Source organism: Aedes aegypti, chromosome 1 (genome assembly GCF_002204515.2).
Source record: "Aedes aegypti strain LVP_AGWG chromosome 1, AaegL5.0 Primary Assembly, whole genome shotgun sequence".
Lineage (NCBI taxonomy): Eukaryota > Metazoa > Arthropoda > Insecta > Diptera > Culicidae > Aedes > Aedes aegypti.
The window spans coordinates 144,277,829-144,294,059 of NC_035107.1; the positions used below are offsets into that span (position 1 = coordinate 144,277,829).

General features: G+C 34.3%; 1 protein-coding gene across 1 annotated transcript in view; it reads left to right on the forward strand.

The window, feature by feature from the left end:
• LOC5565053 (synapsin) overlaps positions 1 to 16,231 on the forward strand; it is a 169,063-nt gene that overhangs the window by 55,780 nt on the left and 97,052 nt on the right. Inside the window, exons 6-7 of the mRNA XM_021849534.1 lie at positions 6,838 to 7,208; positions 12,128 to 12,232. Coding sequence (XP_021705226.1) covers positions 6,838 to 7,208; positions 12,128 to 12,232 — 476 coding nt within the window. The remainder of the gene's footprint in view (positions 1 to 6,837; positions 7,209 to 12,127; positions 12,233 to 16,231) is intronic.

The following is a 16,231-nucleotide window of genomic DNA, read 5'->3' on the forward strand; positions in this document are numbered from 1 at the left end:
AATATTTTACTTATAGGATTAATTACATTTAAAGATTTTAAAACATCAATGATTGGATGTTTATATGAAAAACATTGCAAGATAAATTTGCAATTTAATTTTTGAAAACGAATCTTAAGAGGTTCAATACTAGCTAATACTTCAATTGATTGAGTATGAGTTGAATTCAAGAGTTTTAAACAAATCCTTAAACATCGGAATTGATTTTTTTCACGTTTTGAAAAATGAGTTTTAACTGCATTTCCAAAAGTAAAACATCCATATTCCATGACTGAACGAATAGTTGTTTTATAAAGAATTATCAAATCAGAAGGATGTGCTCCCCACCATGTACCAGTAATCATACAAAGGAAATTTATTCTTTTAGAATAAACTTTTTGAATACATAAAATTTGACTTTTCCAATTTAATTTCGAATCAAACCATATACCAAGATATTTATAATCAAAAACTTGTTCAATTTCATGCCCATTTAAATGTAATGTAATATTGATTGTTGAATGTTTTCGTGAAAAAATAATATATTTTGTTTTTGGTACCGAAAATGTAAACCCATTATCAAAAGCCCAAGTGTCAATATTGTTTAACGCAGATTGCATAAAATGACCAATAATTTCTCTATTTTTACCACTAATAGACAATACATTGTCATCAGCAAATTGTATCAAATAACATCCATTAGGAATAACATTCACCATATCCGAAGTGAATAAATTATATAAGAATGGACTTAAACAAGATCCTTGAGGTAAACCAAAACAACTATAACGGATAATTTTAGATGAACCATTATGAAAAAAATGCATAACTTTCAAAGAAAACAAATTGTACAAGAAATTTGAAATCAAATTTAAAATTTTCAAATGATTCATTTTTTTGAAAAGTAAATCAATCTAGATAGAATCATATGTTCCAGAAACCTCAAGAAAAGTAGAAACTACATCTTGTTTTCTGTTGAATGAAAGTTGTATCTGAGAAGATAAAAGAGCGGTACAATCACGAGTACCCCGACCTTTCCTGAATCCAAATTGAGAAGAAGAAAAAATGTTATTGTTTTCTGCTCACAATTCCAAGCGATTCAAAATCATACGTTCCATAAGTTTGCGTAAACATGATAATAAACTGATAGGTCTTCGACTATCAGCCAATGATGGATCTTTGCCAGATTTTAGAATGCTTATTACTTTTACAAAACGCCATTCAAAAGGAATAATGTTTTGAGAAAGAAAAGAATTGTATATCGAAAGTAAGTATTCTTTACAGTCATCTGGTAATTTTTTGAGAACTATAAATTTAATATTGTCAATACCTGGGGCTGTATTTTTAGTTAATGATAAAGTGATCTAATGAAAATGGAATACAAAGATCAGGAAAATAATTAAAAGATTGGTTTTTAAAATTGATGAATGTAGGAACGAAATCCGGACATATTTTAGATGCAAATTTTTCAATTCTAGTAGAACTGGATCATATTTGATAATTTGTTTTTAAAGCTAGTTAAGCTGAGGGGCTGGCTCTGTTCCAGTAAGGACGTAACGTCAGGAAAAATAAAAACAAGAAGAATAAGAAGTGTAACGGTAGCATTAAAGTTCAACATGTTGAGTGCTAACAAGGTGAAAAATCATTCTACTACTTAAAACCAAGATGGCGTCAAAATCCAAGATGGCCGCCCGATTTTTTCACTTAAAATAGTATTAATATTCTTACTCGACTCGATAAAACACAAAAGATTGAAAACTTGTTTCTTTGTAGTACAAAAATGGTTTTTGTATTGATTGCACTCGTCATATGCATCAAAATCGTAGAACATGATTTAGAAAATCGTTCATTTGATAGGGTAAATACCATTGCTCACCTAGTTTCTGTGGCTTATCTTACGCAATTTTTCCTCAGATTTCTGATGGTGATTCAAAACTAGCGGTGCGCTAATGGTGAAAAAACGATTTTTCTATCAAAATTCAAGATGGCGGCCAAATTTAAAATGGCCGCCAATTTTTTTTCGATTTCAAATGAAAGCTATATCCATTCCCTACCCAATATTATCAAAAAATGGGCTTTTTCGCAAACGGTTCAGCTAGCTGACGTACGAGGGGTCCACCAATTTGAGAAAACAGAATGGACCACCCTTAAATTTTATCGAAAACTAGCGATCAGTGACATAAAATTAGAATTCTAACGATGGGTGCCGATGGCGGCCTGGTTTCAGCGAGAATTGCTCCATTCTCATTTGAATTTTCATTATATTTAATTTTTTCATCATTATTAATTGAGGAAGCAGTATTTTTTTGAAAACCAGGAATATTTTTTTGCGTAGCAGAATTTTTGAGATCAGGGAAATTCGAATTGTAGGAAGTTGATGGTTGAGGTTCAAAATCAATTGCATTATTTTTTGATGAGTTAATATGTGTTCGTTTTCGTTTAGTGGGAGGATTGTAAGTGAAATTCTGTTGTTTTCCAAAATTATTATCATCGTTATCTGGCAAAATTTCAAAGGTGTTGGAGGTAGACAAATTATCTGAAGATTTCATAATATCTGCATATGATAAAAGATATTTATTTATTATTTTTTGATTTAATTTCATTTGATTCTCAATATATATAGGACATTGTTGCAAGGTATTGTGTTTTTTTTTGTACAGTAAATACAAACACCAGAATTTTTCTTACAATCTGATGATGAGTGCAAATCTCCACATTTGGAACATTTCAATTTATTTGAGCAAAAATTGGCAGTGTGACCAAAAAGTAGACAACGCTCACAATGCATGAGCTTTGGATAATAAAGTCGAACATGAAATATTACATTATCAATCATTACATAATCTGGTAAAACAGAACCAGAAAATGTAATTTTGATACAATTTGAAGCTACATATTTTGATTCACTTCCATTGAAAAATAATTTGGATAGTCTATTACATTCTAAAATCTGGACAGGTGGAATAGAATTATTTTTAAAAATTCCCAAACCATGATCTTTAATTTCATTGCAATTCAAATCTTCATCGTATATAACTCCATTGATTTCACAATAATCACATGGAGCATATACACGATACGAGTTAATAAACAATTTAGATTCCAAAAGACTGTTGGCATCATCTCTGGAACTGAAAACAATTCTTAATTCATCGAGAGATTTTTTTTTGATTTCTTTCACAGATTTATAGTTTTTATAAACCTTTGAAGAAATCAATAAACATTTATGGGTCTCTCTTTTTTACAAAAATATACCACATATGGGCCAGCAAAAGTTGATGGATAAACTTTTACACGGAAAGGTTTCGAAGGAAGGGATTCTTTTAAATGAGAAGCATCATTTACATCTCCTTCACCTCCGTCAGTTTCCATAATAAGAATTCGAAAAATCTGTAAAACAAAAAAGAAAATAATAGAAGAAAAAATAACAAAAAATAAAATTAAATTATACTTAGCGATTTCCAAAATAAGAGAACTCCAATTCCGCGAATCAAAACCTCAGATTCTTGAATTTGGATACTTGAATACGAACTCTTGAATCAACTTGAAAAATCAAACAGCGCAACGATTACAATGTCTTGAATCCCCAAGAAATTTAGCGATTTTCAAAGGAAGAAAACATCAATACGCAAATGGAAATCTCAGATTCTTGAATTTGGATACTTGAACACCAGCTCTTGAAGTAACTTGTAACTGCAAATAGCGCAACAAATAATAAAGTCCTAAATTGGAATCCTCAGAAAATCTGAAAATGGCAAAAAAAAATTGACAAGCGAAGAAAAGACCGTTTAGCCTGGCCAAGGCCTATTTACCGAGTATGAAAAAAAATAAAGTTCAGTAAGTTAAATGAAAATCAATGCTTTATCGGCTTGGAAAATATTGTTTGTCCATTGTTTGTTAACAAGATATAGCATCAACCGTTGCAGTTTAATTCATATTTTCTGTTGGAGCTTTATTTCCCCAAAAGAATATAATATGCTCCTTAAGACAAATATTAACGTTATTATAGCAAAACAAAATATTTATTCAGTGCATTCAATGTTGCAGAAGATTTCCACTCAGTCAACTAACGGTATCGATATATCAACGCCCTTGATGGCAAAGCCTGGATGATAATGAGGACATCATAATCGAGTGTTATCCTTAATATGTTAATTGTTCTATCATTAAGTTTTCTAAATCACTCGGTAATTCAGCAAAAAAGCATTTGAATTATTTCATTTTTTCATAATGAGTTGTGTAAAAATATTTCAGTATGGGTGACGATGATGAAGTTTAGTTGAAATATAAATAGGTGATTATAAAAAATGATATGAAATAAAGGTGATTGTATAAAAATAGCTGATTTTTGAAACATTCCAAATATTACAATTGGTATTGTTTCTCTATCTAGTAACTGTTTGGTGAATGTATTTAAATTTAGAGAATAATGACGGAGATCCATTCCAATTTAAGGAATTTTGTTGATCATATTCACTAAAATCTGTTTCTTCACCACGAATAATAAAAACAATCCTCTTATGATAAACCCTTACTCATTGCTGGTAGTTTTATCAATCCAAACAAGATTTTTATCTTTTCTGAGATTCTGTTGTAAATCAATCAACTTTTCATTGATAATATGCACTACATAATGGCCTGCTTGTCCTACCAAAAAAATAATGCTGAAAAGTGCTACTTTTCAGCACTGCTTTCGGGGCAGAAAAGTGATACTTTCCAGTACTGTTTGGGAAGGGTCAGCCAAATATCCCAGTCTATTCTGCCACAGCATCTGATTCTGAATCTGATGTGCGATCCAGATGCAAGACTGATGATATTGCCGTCGTGACAAAAATTTGGAATAGGTTTCTCGCCGAAGTTGGATTTTTCTCAGAATCTATGCGGGACATCTATCTTCGGAAGTGGTGCATTCGATTTGCATCCGGATGTGCTCGAATGCGCCCTTCTACCGAAGCAGGGCATCTTGCATGGACACCAAGAATAATCCATTCTCGACGAACTGCATTCTCTAATGATTGACGATCTTACAATACTTGTTTGAAAACGGATAGTCCAGCATTCGTAGAGATGGCAGCAGATCCCGCTACTGTACGCGGTTTTATCTGTTCTGTCCTCCAGTAGGGAATATGGGTCTGTATGATGTGAACAAGAAAATTTGTGACATTCGTAGATATTACGTCGCAGCCTATGTGATTGAAAAATACTGAAATGATACTACACATGGATGCCACTTGTTGCATAAATAACTATTTCTACATTTTCAGCTATAAACTTGTTCTACGTTTTAACAATAACAAAAGTACTACAAATTAAATTTAAACTTGGAATCAAAACAATCGCTAGGAAAACAAATAAAATGAAGGGGGGGGGCTTGATATACTCTAGGGCGATTCAAATTTTAAAAATGTTCGAAAATCCAATCTCCCATATGCCCCTTACCATCCTTACCATAAAAATAATGTTCTGTGAAATTTTTAGCAACATCCTTCATTAAGGTTTGAAGAATGAGTTTTCAATATGGGATGATAAGTTTCTACTTACATTACAGTATTAGCGTGTTTGGAACATTTCTCAAAATTTCTCCATGGTAATTTCCATATAAACCTACATTGTCTTTGGGTCACCTTTAAATCACCACCTAGAAAGCTGAAAATTTCACAGAACACTATTTTTATGATAAGGATTGTAAAAAACATATGGTGCTCTGCATTGTTTTGATTTTACATGGGATTTTGACGTTTACTGGCCTTGTTGTTTACACATTCTGTGTAGGGGTGAAAAAGAGAGAGCGATTTTTGTGCAGAGCCCCAAGGGAGATTGAATTCTCAAACAATTTTAATTTTTGAACCGCCCTAATATGCTACGTATTTTCCGAGGGGGATATCAGCATTTGTGACTAAATGCTACGAGGGGGAGGGGGTGTAAAAAATCAGCCACGTCGTGATCTTAAATTCATCTCTGATTTGGGTTGTATTTGTTCAACAGACAGTGGATACATCATATTCTTTCATAGTCATTCCAAATGAGGGATGTGAAGTTTTATAATCATGTGAATTACAAATCATTCAATGTGCGACCGGATTTTTCCTTCAGTGTGGTAACAAACCGAAGATGCATCAAAGCCAAACCTTGAATTTGCAAGCACAAATCTAGATAACTAGTCAACCGTTCGCTCTAAGAATTTGATCGATTGATCACCACCAGCGAGTGACCAATTTTAAGCGCAAATGATTGTCTGGTTTTCTAGATTTGTGCTCTTGAAAATTCGAGGTTTGGCTTCGATGCATTTTTACCTAAATACTGAACGTCAAACAGAACATTGTGGAGAAATTTCAAGGGCTCAAGTTATTGAATAACAAATGAATATCAAACAATGTTATCGCAATGGTGTTCAATGCCAATGTCAAACCAGTTTTGATTTTTTTGCGGAATCTTCACACACAATCATATTTCTAGAAAACTAGCTTTTCAATAGCTAATTTCGTTATGATAGCTTAATACGATAATGATAATAAATCATAACTTAACCAAGGTTTGATATTTCATTCTGATCGGGATGGTAAACTAAATTTTCAGCGGAACTACAGTGGACCCATCATGTTCTATGTATGATACAATTTTTAGGCAATTGGCAACACTTCTAAATGAGAAGTTGAATATCTCGATTTTGAGTAGCATTTTCGCAGTTTTTTACTGAGGGTTTTTTAACATATAAGCTCCGTAAAATTTATTGATTTTTAAATAGATATTTATTATGGCATAATAATAATAATAAATTAACATTTAATATGTTATATTTTATATGCCAAGAAAGTAGACGATTAACATACTTCCAATGGATTTCGTTTTCCCCCACAGGAGCGGCCGTTTCCAGCGCAGCACGTGTGCAGCCATTCAACAAAGACAAATGTTTCACACTGCTAGTATTAGACGACCAAAACACGGATTGGTCGAAATACTTCCGAGGCAAGCGCCTGCACGGAGATTACGACATTCGGGTAGAGCAAGCGGAATTCCGAGAAATTTCATTAACTGCCAATGCTGATGCGGGTCCGCTGGTGTCATTCAATCGTGGTAGTTCAAAACAGCCCAAGTCCTATCGTCCGGACTTTATCCTGGTTCGCCAGGCACCGCGTGATGGAGCAAAGGATTATCGGTCAACGCTTCTTGGGCTGAAATACGGTGGCGTGCCGAGCATCAACTCATTGCACTCGTTGTATCAATTCCAGGTAAATAATGTGCATTTTTATGTGATATTATATACATACAATATGTAATAGCATTTTATGTTCAATTAATGGCTTAAATAGACAATGCACTTTAGATTATAGACACCATTCTCTCGGTTGCCAGAGACTAATACATTTTTTGCATTTCCCAAACTAGTGAACTTATAAAACCGGTACAACTGAAAACCTAAAATAACTTTTCCTACAATAGGATATAAATATTATCCCTAACCTCGAATCAAACGCTAATATTTTGGTTATCAAATCTACCATTGTTTTAAAGCAAATACAAATTATTTACCGTGCACCCCCGCTAATTTGAACGGTACCTCATGCAAACCATCGGGGTTCATTTTTAATTTGAACATCTAGTCACCCTAGAAACGTGTTTCTGGTTACCTCTTTCACTGTTTTGTTTGGATTCTGCGTTCCGTTCAACAGCGTTCCTTTTCACTTTACTTCGTTCCATGAGCTAAATGACGTTTGAACCATTTTTAATCTGAACGATGTGCAAATTAGCGGGGTACAGATTAAAAATTGTTCAGATTAAATGTGGTCAAACCAGCGGGGGTACCCGGTGTATATTTTAATATTTTATTTATCTTCATCTAGTTTAACATGAATATAGGATTTCTTTTCAACTGTTCGGAAAAATTTTAAATCAATCTTTGCAACGATTGTACCCCGTTTGGAAAAAAGTGGTTTGGCATAATGGCCGTTTGGTATAATGAGTGATTTACAATGAATATCGACATTTTTTGAATCCTTTACCGAGATTAACACCAATGAGCCCATAGCAAAAATGTTTGGTAGGTACTCAACAAGCGTGGTGTTCGTTCAGAGATTTTCCAAGCTATGGATGTCAAAAAATGCTGTGACATTAGGGAGCATAACTAAATAAAACTCGTAACGGATCTGGTGGAAGATCTTTTAGGAATAAAGATTTCCTTTACATCCCAGAACATATAGTATCCTTGAGCTTGTTGTGATATATGAAAATAGTGAATTGTCAGAGATAGTTCGCAGTTAATAATAAAGAGAACGATCATAGAACAACTGTCCCAGTTGGGACGTAACACTTGATAAAAATGACTGGATAAAAGCAGCGTAAATGTATCTGCAAAATATTGAAATCTCTAATTCAAAGATTGATTATTGCAGCATAGCATAGCATTAACGACTGTACAAATCGTGGGTGGCGTCACGGGATAGGAAGATTGTGTTAGAAAGGTAGGGTTTATATAAGGATCAGCTCAATTCGACAATTTAGAGCATTTTTAGTAATAAAAATAATGATATGTATTGATTTTGGATTTACCTGATCTTTTCTGAAAGAGAACTTATTATTAGTACAATAGAAATAAAACACAAAAATCAACGATTTTCATTTCTTCAAGACTAAGCTTGTCGATTGATCCTACTTCTTCTGCTCACCCCCGCAGGGGCAAGCGACACTACCAAGGGATCATTCACTCCTACTGAAACTCGCGGTACTTTTTCACTCTAACGCGACGACGCGCGACATGTTTAATCCTGTCCTCGTCGCTCGCCCCAGCATCAAGGTCGAAGGATCAAACGCTACTCCAAAAATTGATTATTGCAGTATATTGAAAAAAAATCCTACATACGAAAGCAAATTAAAAATCTTCTCACAGCATAACTCGAATGAATTTTTAAACAAAAATATTAGCTTAGCTTAGCTTAGCTTAGACTGACTACACATATCAATGGTTGCTATTCCGTGATTGACCGAAGTCAGTGAAAATGCACAAAGAATCAACTAGAAGTTTGGCTGGGATTGGCCATAATCTTCTTCAATGTGCATAATTCAGTGCCTCTATTTATACAGGGTCAATAACGGCGACGGCCACGTCCTTGCAGTCAGGTGGGATTGGGGGAAGGAATGTTAGTGTGTAACCTTTGCTATTTGGAGACCGTGTTTGCCTCTGCATCTCCACAAAGGTTACTGGGAGGGATGTTTGTTAATGGGAAGGATCGTTGGGTCACAGGATTCACTTTGATAAGCGATTAGACCATGATAAATAATGATTTGTGAGATATATACATGCTTATTTGTAAATATAATATTTTCATTTGATATAAACAATTTCTATGTAGTGGAAAATTATGCCGACACTTTAGGTGACAAACCATTCAAAGTTTGTTGAACAAATACCTAAATGTAACATTCCTACAGCTGTCAGGACGAAAGCATGTGTTATTATATTTTACTTATTTGAAAAGAAACAAAAAACTTGGTTAGTTGGAACATCGTAGAACACTCTTATTCTTATGCCAACACTTACAGTGGCGAACCATCCAAAGTTTGTTGAATAAAGTGAACTTTTCGCAAGTCTACACTTGTAGTGTCGAACCATTCAAAGTTTTTTTTTTTATTACAAAAATAAAGGTAAAAGGTGAAAATAAAAAAAAATGTGAAACATAAATAATTCATGAATCAGAGTTTGTGTCGACACTCACAGTGACGAACAATTCATAGTTTGTTGAAAATTCATATTTACGTCCCGCAATTGTAACGATTAAATGTGCAGTCAAACATATTTCATAGATTAGAAATAGTAGCATGAAACGAGCTCACCAATTGATCCTTTATCCTTCACTGTGCAGCCACAATCCACTCTCAGCCTCACTCGTTTGCTCGGCTACATAAAAGCACTCAGAAAAAAAAGGCGCGCGACCCGAAAAGGAAAAAAGAAACTTGGCTTTCTTGACGCACTGCCCAGCAGCAAGCGTCAAGGTCAAAGGATCAAAAAGAACTAACCGATCACGCCACTTTTTCACTTACTAGACCGACGCGCGACATGTTTGATCCTGCCCTCGTCGCTGGCCCCCGTAGGAGCAAGCGTCAAGGTCGAAAGATCAGACAGAACTAACCGATCGTGGCACTTTTCATTTACTCTAACTGATCACGCCACTTTTTCACTTACTAGACCGACGCGCGACATGTTTGATCCTGCCCTCGTCGCTCGCTCCCATAGGAGCAAGTGTCAAGGTCGAAAGATCAAACAGAACTCTCGAATGAATTTTTAAACAAAAATATTTGTGGAAAACTTCTTGAACGATTCAATATTAATTTTAATTTTGAAAGTGTAAATCAAAAACACCGTCTATTATCGAAAGAAGGGAAAATTTGTGATCGAATAAAAAAAATTTCCGGTTTGTCTCAAAAGGAGATCACATGTTTGTAAAACAAAATATTTTGAAATATTAGCAGTTTCTAAAGAAATAATCATTCTAACAATGTTCTAAAGTAATAATAATTCTAGCAAGAAATATAAAATTGTATAACATTTACTGCCATGAATCGCAAGTCATTCCCATATGTAAAACTAGACATTGAGAAAATAAGCTGTAAAGTTTTCAAACTCGTTTACCATACAAATATTCAAAAAATTCCAGAGGATTGGAACATATTCAAATCTTAATAAAACTTTCACAACTTGCTTTCCACTACGATATCTTTCCGAGAAAAATATAAAGATGATCAAAACACGGTTCATTTTTGTGTTATACGGTGCGGAGATCTGTAATGTTACTTTTCATTATGGGACAATTTGACTTGCTGTTTTTTTCTGAATTTTTCCGAACAAATCATACTATTTTATTAGTGCAGCTGAAAGAGCATTGGAAAATATGTTAAAAACTGAACTCAACTCAGTTTTGACGAAAATGCAGATGGGACTGACTTGCGATTCACGGTAGTTTAGGCTTTCTAAATTTTATCTTATAACGCTTAAAATGATTGCGGCATAATAAAAACCAAAAGACATCAAAAATTGCGTACAGAATCAACTAATTTTTCTTTTCGCTGATAACTTGAGTAGATCAATGTTCAAAAAAAAATATAGCCCCAAAGAACAGCCTATGCATTCTGGTGAAATTTAATTAAGTTTTAGATCAATAGATTATATATCTATAATTATGGTTGCATCATATTTGGAAAAAAACGATTTTATGCCAAATGACCTAGGAGTATTATTTTAATACACATATTTTTTAAGAAATGCCGTGCTGGATCGGAATCCATACACATGAGAAATTAATCAAAGCTGTATATTTTATTCAGTACGCCAACTATTCGTATGAAGTGCACAGCCTGTACGAATTTTGGTGCACCATTGTACTCTCTATTTATTGCGAGTTCTACTTTTTATGCCTTTAATTTCTGTTCTTACCATTCACCACTTATAAAGTGGTATTTAAAGTGTTGACAAAATTTTGTTTCAACTTTAATTAGACAGTTTTCCATAAAAAAATTTAAACTTTTGCAAAAAAAAATGAAACTCAAAAGTTAAAATAATTATTATGGCATTTGGCAATTTTGATGCTTGGAATTTTTTAAATAATTAACATTTTAATGATTTAAATCTGTTTTACTACACAACAAAATCTGTTCCGTAACGCCTCCGAGCACTTGATTCAGCAAATAAACTATCAATTATGATAATTATGAACAAAACAAATTATAAATACAAGGTCAATGCATTGAAAATAAACTTTTTTTATTATTGTATCTTAAAATCGATGATTTAGTATAGGTCCTAGCGTTAAGTTATTTTGATATTGGTAAATTTACAACTGCGAAGCATCTGGAACATAGTTTAAAAATCTAAAGCAACCGAACAATTGTCCAAGTGCTATAAAAGATTGGCTTTTGCTTGGTAGCCTCAGGGTTTTAAATGACCGCATCGCACGTCCTGCTTCGCTTTTTCAATTAGTTATTTCCGCACAGTTTACCCTATTAGAACTATTCATTGCAATAAGAGTGACTATCATATGTTATGAAAAGAGAATGTTAGTCCGATTGGATGATATTCTCTGAATTTGTGAATAGTTTATTCAATGTCATCGTTGTAAATTAATTTCTTTATTGTATTTATTATCTCTTTCGCTCACAGGATAAACCATGGGTGTTTGCACATCTGCTACAACTGCAGCGACGTCTCGGAAAGGAAGCATTCCCGCTAGTGGAGCAGACCTTCTTCCCCAATCCACGTGATATGGTGAGTACTTACACACTTGATTATATTATTACTTTTATCCCACGGTCAAATGTTTGTCAGAAAGGTGAGTTATCATCGCCGAAACTACGTGCAAAAAACATAAAAACACCTAAAACATGCCCCTCCTAACATGGTTCCAGCACACATAACTTATTGCTTCCAAGATGAATAGTTTTGGTCCCATATCCACCTTTTTAGTCTCATTTAGGGCTTTCAAATGATACATAGTTCATCTGTGTACATTCCGGGACCATAACTCCAAACTCCATACAATATTGCCCAATCTCTTTTAATTACGTTTACTTGATTTTTGACGGTTTTTCAATAGAAATATTAGTAGTAGAACGCTAATGGCCCTGTTCTCACAAAACTTAATTAGTTTATTATCACTTTTAACTGTATCTTTTCATTGTTTGTTCGATGCCATGTTGTAGTGGATGATTTTAAAATTGATTTGACACCTTGAGGACCGGTATTCAAGCTGTCAGCGCGTGGCAAACTAGATGTTGGTAACACGAACAGTAGCGACATTAGCATTCTTAGGTTAATGCTTCTACTGGGTTTTCACGCTCTGCCCTTTGAATCTGCAGTTTTCCAGTGACAGTTGGTGACAGGTTCCTTTGACTTTTGGGAGCTCGCAATCTAAGCAAGCTGTCACTTCTCTCTCTCAGCTGTTATCCAAAGGACCATCGAGGTAGCCATGAAAACCAACTTTCACTATGGTTCTGTTCTCTAACTCGATATCGAGATATGAAATATCAAGTAAGGAAGAGTTGACTGCACCACTATTGCTGGAACATGTTTGTATGAAGGAGATACACTCTTAATTTTATTTGCCGAATCTTGGCATTTTTCAATACCAAGGTACCTTGTACCAAGGTTGGCACCACCGTGCGCTGTAAAAATATCTTTTTCGACGAGATCTCAGCAAGGGTGATGTTTGTTTGCTAAAACTCGGCAAACATGTTGCCAAAGGTAAGCTAACAAACGTATTTTTGCCGAGAATCAGTTTCAAAAATTTTCCGAGGCGCAGGATCTTCCATTTTTTTTTTATTATTTAGCCTTGCTGAGATGGATGATGAACGGTTGTTTTCATATGAACATTGCAAAATATCACTAACTAACCAGCATCATCTTAAACCATAATTTGTTATTTTAAGTTTTGTAATCATACACACCTAAATTCAGAAATTGACATCTGATGTTTCGGTAAAACTTTTACCGATTTGTTTTGTTGATATTGGTGAAAAAACTTAAGTGTGAATAATCGGTAATAATATAACCTATATATTATATAAGAAATCCCTATAACCGATTGAATGATTACGATAAAGTCTTCAGACTTCAATTTTTTCGATGAAAACGATAAAATCTTAAACGAATTTTCTTCACAAAGTTCAGTTTGTTGATATACAGTGGGATTCCGTTTTTGGCATGCTCCGTTTTTGGCATGCTCCGATTTTGGCACCCCCCGATTTTGGCAACAAAATGGATCCGTTTTTGGCAACATTTTTCAATACCATTAAAATTTGTAAATTTTTGTAAATATTATCGTGTCTGTTGCTTTAGTCACTTGAATAGCATGTCAACTCCACACCGATTACATTCCAGGTCTGCATTTTCGTCGATGTTTCCCCAAATCTCACCAACTACTAAGGACTCGCGTACGCGCTTATTTACTTCAGAATGGTCATTGGTCATATATTGGCAACGTTTCATGAGACCAATAATCTCCACCAGTATCTCAACTTAAGACCATTACTTTTTCATAGGCATTCATATTGAGTGACCAGCCCACTTGAGTCTGCCAGTAGGTGATACAATAAAAAAAAACACTGTTCTTCAGATTTGGAACAGCTTGTTCGAACAAAGCACCAGCACCGACATAAGAGCAACGAAAAATCTATGACTCACACAGAGTTACAATCATAAATTTTGTCTCGCTGTCTTTATTATTATGGATTTATATACGTTGCGTATGTAAAAACACACCGCAATAATAGATGCAAATATGTACAGCAAAATTTCGTGTATCATAACTTTTTTTTTAATTTCATTAAATACCATGACAAATACAAATACAGTCCAAACTACAATTTATTTTCAATAATACCATTGGAGCGTGCGATAAATACGACTGAGAGTGTTTTTACTTTTTGTCTGTGGTATTGGTGTGTATATTGATCTTTCTGCGTCAACTATTTAAAGCTACGTTCTCTCTTTTCTATAGACTCTATAAGGCGTTAGATTTGTTAAGAGACGATCCAGAATTCTGTACAAGATTGTTAATCAAGGATACGGGTCTCAACATCATCAAAATGTTCCTTACGAGCTAAGTCTATGAGTTTTCTAACTGCACCCTGGAGAATCCTTAAGGGATTCTTGGTTCTTGTGGGACTTTTCAGAAATTTTAACGAATTCATGAAGATATCTGCAGATTACAAGTGGACACTGAGAGCTTCTTGAGGGATCGTTAGAGTGTATAACTGGTTATGGAGGATTATGTCCAAAATCTGGTGATTTCTAATAAACTCTGGGGCGTCTTGTAAATTATAAGCGGGATAATGTGAATTTCTAGTAGTTTTTTTTTTTAATATTTTCGGCGAAAGCTTGAGGATTTTGAAAAGGTTCCCAGAGGAATTTGAGGTGTGCTAGTGGTAGCCTAATAATAATAAACTTTTAATTTTTTCCATCGGAGACTTGAGAATTTACGGCAACATCGCAGCGGAATTAACTCATAGCAAAATCCTTAGCAAGATCCTGAGAACTCTGTGCGAGTTCCTACGGAGTTCCTACGACAAGATGCTTCAGAGCTCAAGCGTTTTTTTTTCTGTAGATTTCTTATGAGAACCTGAAGATTCCTATAAGGTTCTTGAGGTTTCATAACAGGATCCTGTAAATTTCAGTTGATTTCATAAGGCAGGTGTAAAACATATTCTTCTTCGTCAGAAAGCGTTACGTCCCAACTGGGGCAAAGCCTGCTTCTCAGATTAGTGTTCTTATGAGCACTTCCACAGTTATTACCTAAGAGCTTTCTTTGCCGATTGACCATTTTTGCATGTGTATATCGTGTGGCAGGTACGAAGAAACTCTATGCCCTGGGAATCGAGAAAATTTCCTTTATGAAAAGATCCTCGACCAGCGGGACTCGAACCCACAACCCTCAGCATGGTCATGCTGAATAGCTGCGCGTTTACCGCTACGGCTATCTGGGCCCCTAAACAAAAACATATATCAAGCTGAATTAAAAATTATTTCAAGTAAAAATTAAATTCTACACAATTACAAGACATTTATGCATCTTCTCATGTTTATGTTTGCCCTTTTGATACAGTCATTCATTCATTATAAAATGCTTAACTTTATCAGAAACATAAATTGAAGGAGCAATTCTAAACTTACCGAATTTTTGAGATTTTATGCTAAAGTCCAAAAGATAAACTGATTTTAATTGTTCATTTAATTAGAAAAAAGGCCATGCCGTTTTGCAATACCCAGCGCTTTTGATTCGCAAATACGTCTTTAAAAGAAAACATTTTTGTTTTCGTTTTCTCTCATAGTTTTAAGAAAATGTCCTGTTCTTCAATAAAAGTCACTTATGCGATTATTGGTTTTACAAGCCCCTCTTATACAAAAATTATGCATAAAGCTTCTAAAAAATAATTGAAGACGTTGAGGCCTAAAAACGCGACCAGAATATCGTTTGCCAGATTTAATATTACGGAGCTATAGATTCATAGCATAGTATAACCCTTCGGGAAAATGCTTCGTAGTGAACCTTTTCGAAGTCTCAACGCCTTATGATTCCATAAAAATGATGTATTAACATTGTAATGATGCTTTCAAAACCAATAGTCGAAAAATAAAATTTGAAATATGGGTTCCGATTTTGGCACGGTTCCGTTTTTGGCAACTGAAAATTTCAACTTTGTTGCCAAAAACGGAATCCCACTGTAGTCACTATGACATATAAAGTATCGCACGTTCTTTTTCAAGTTG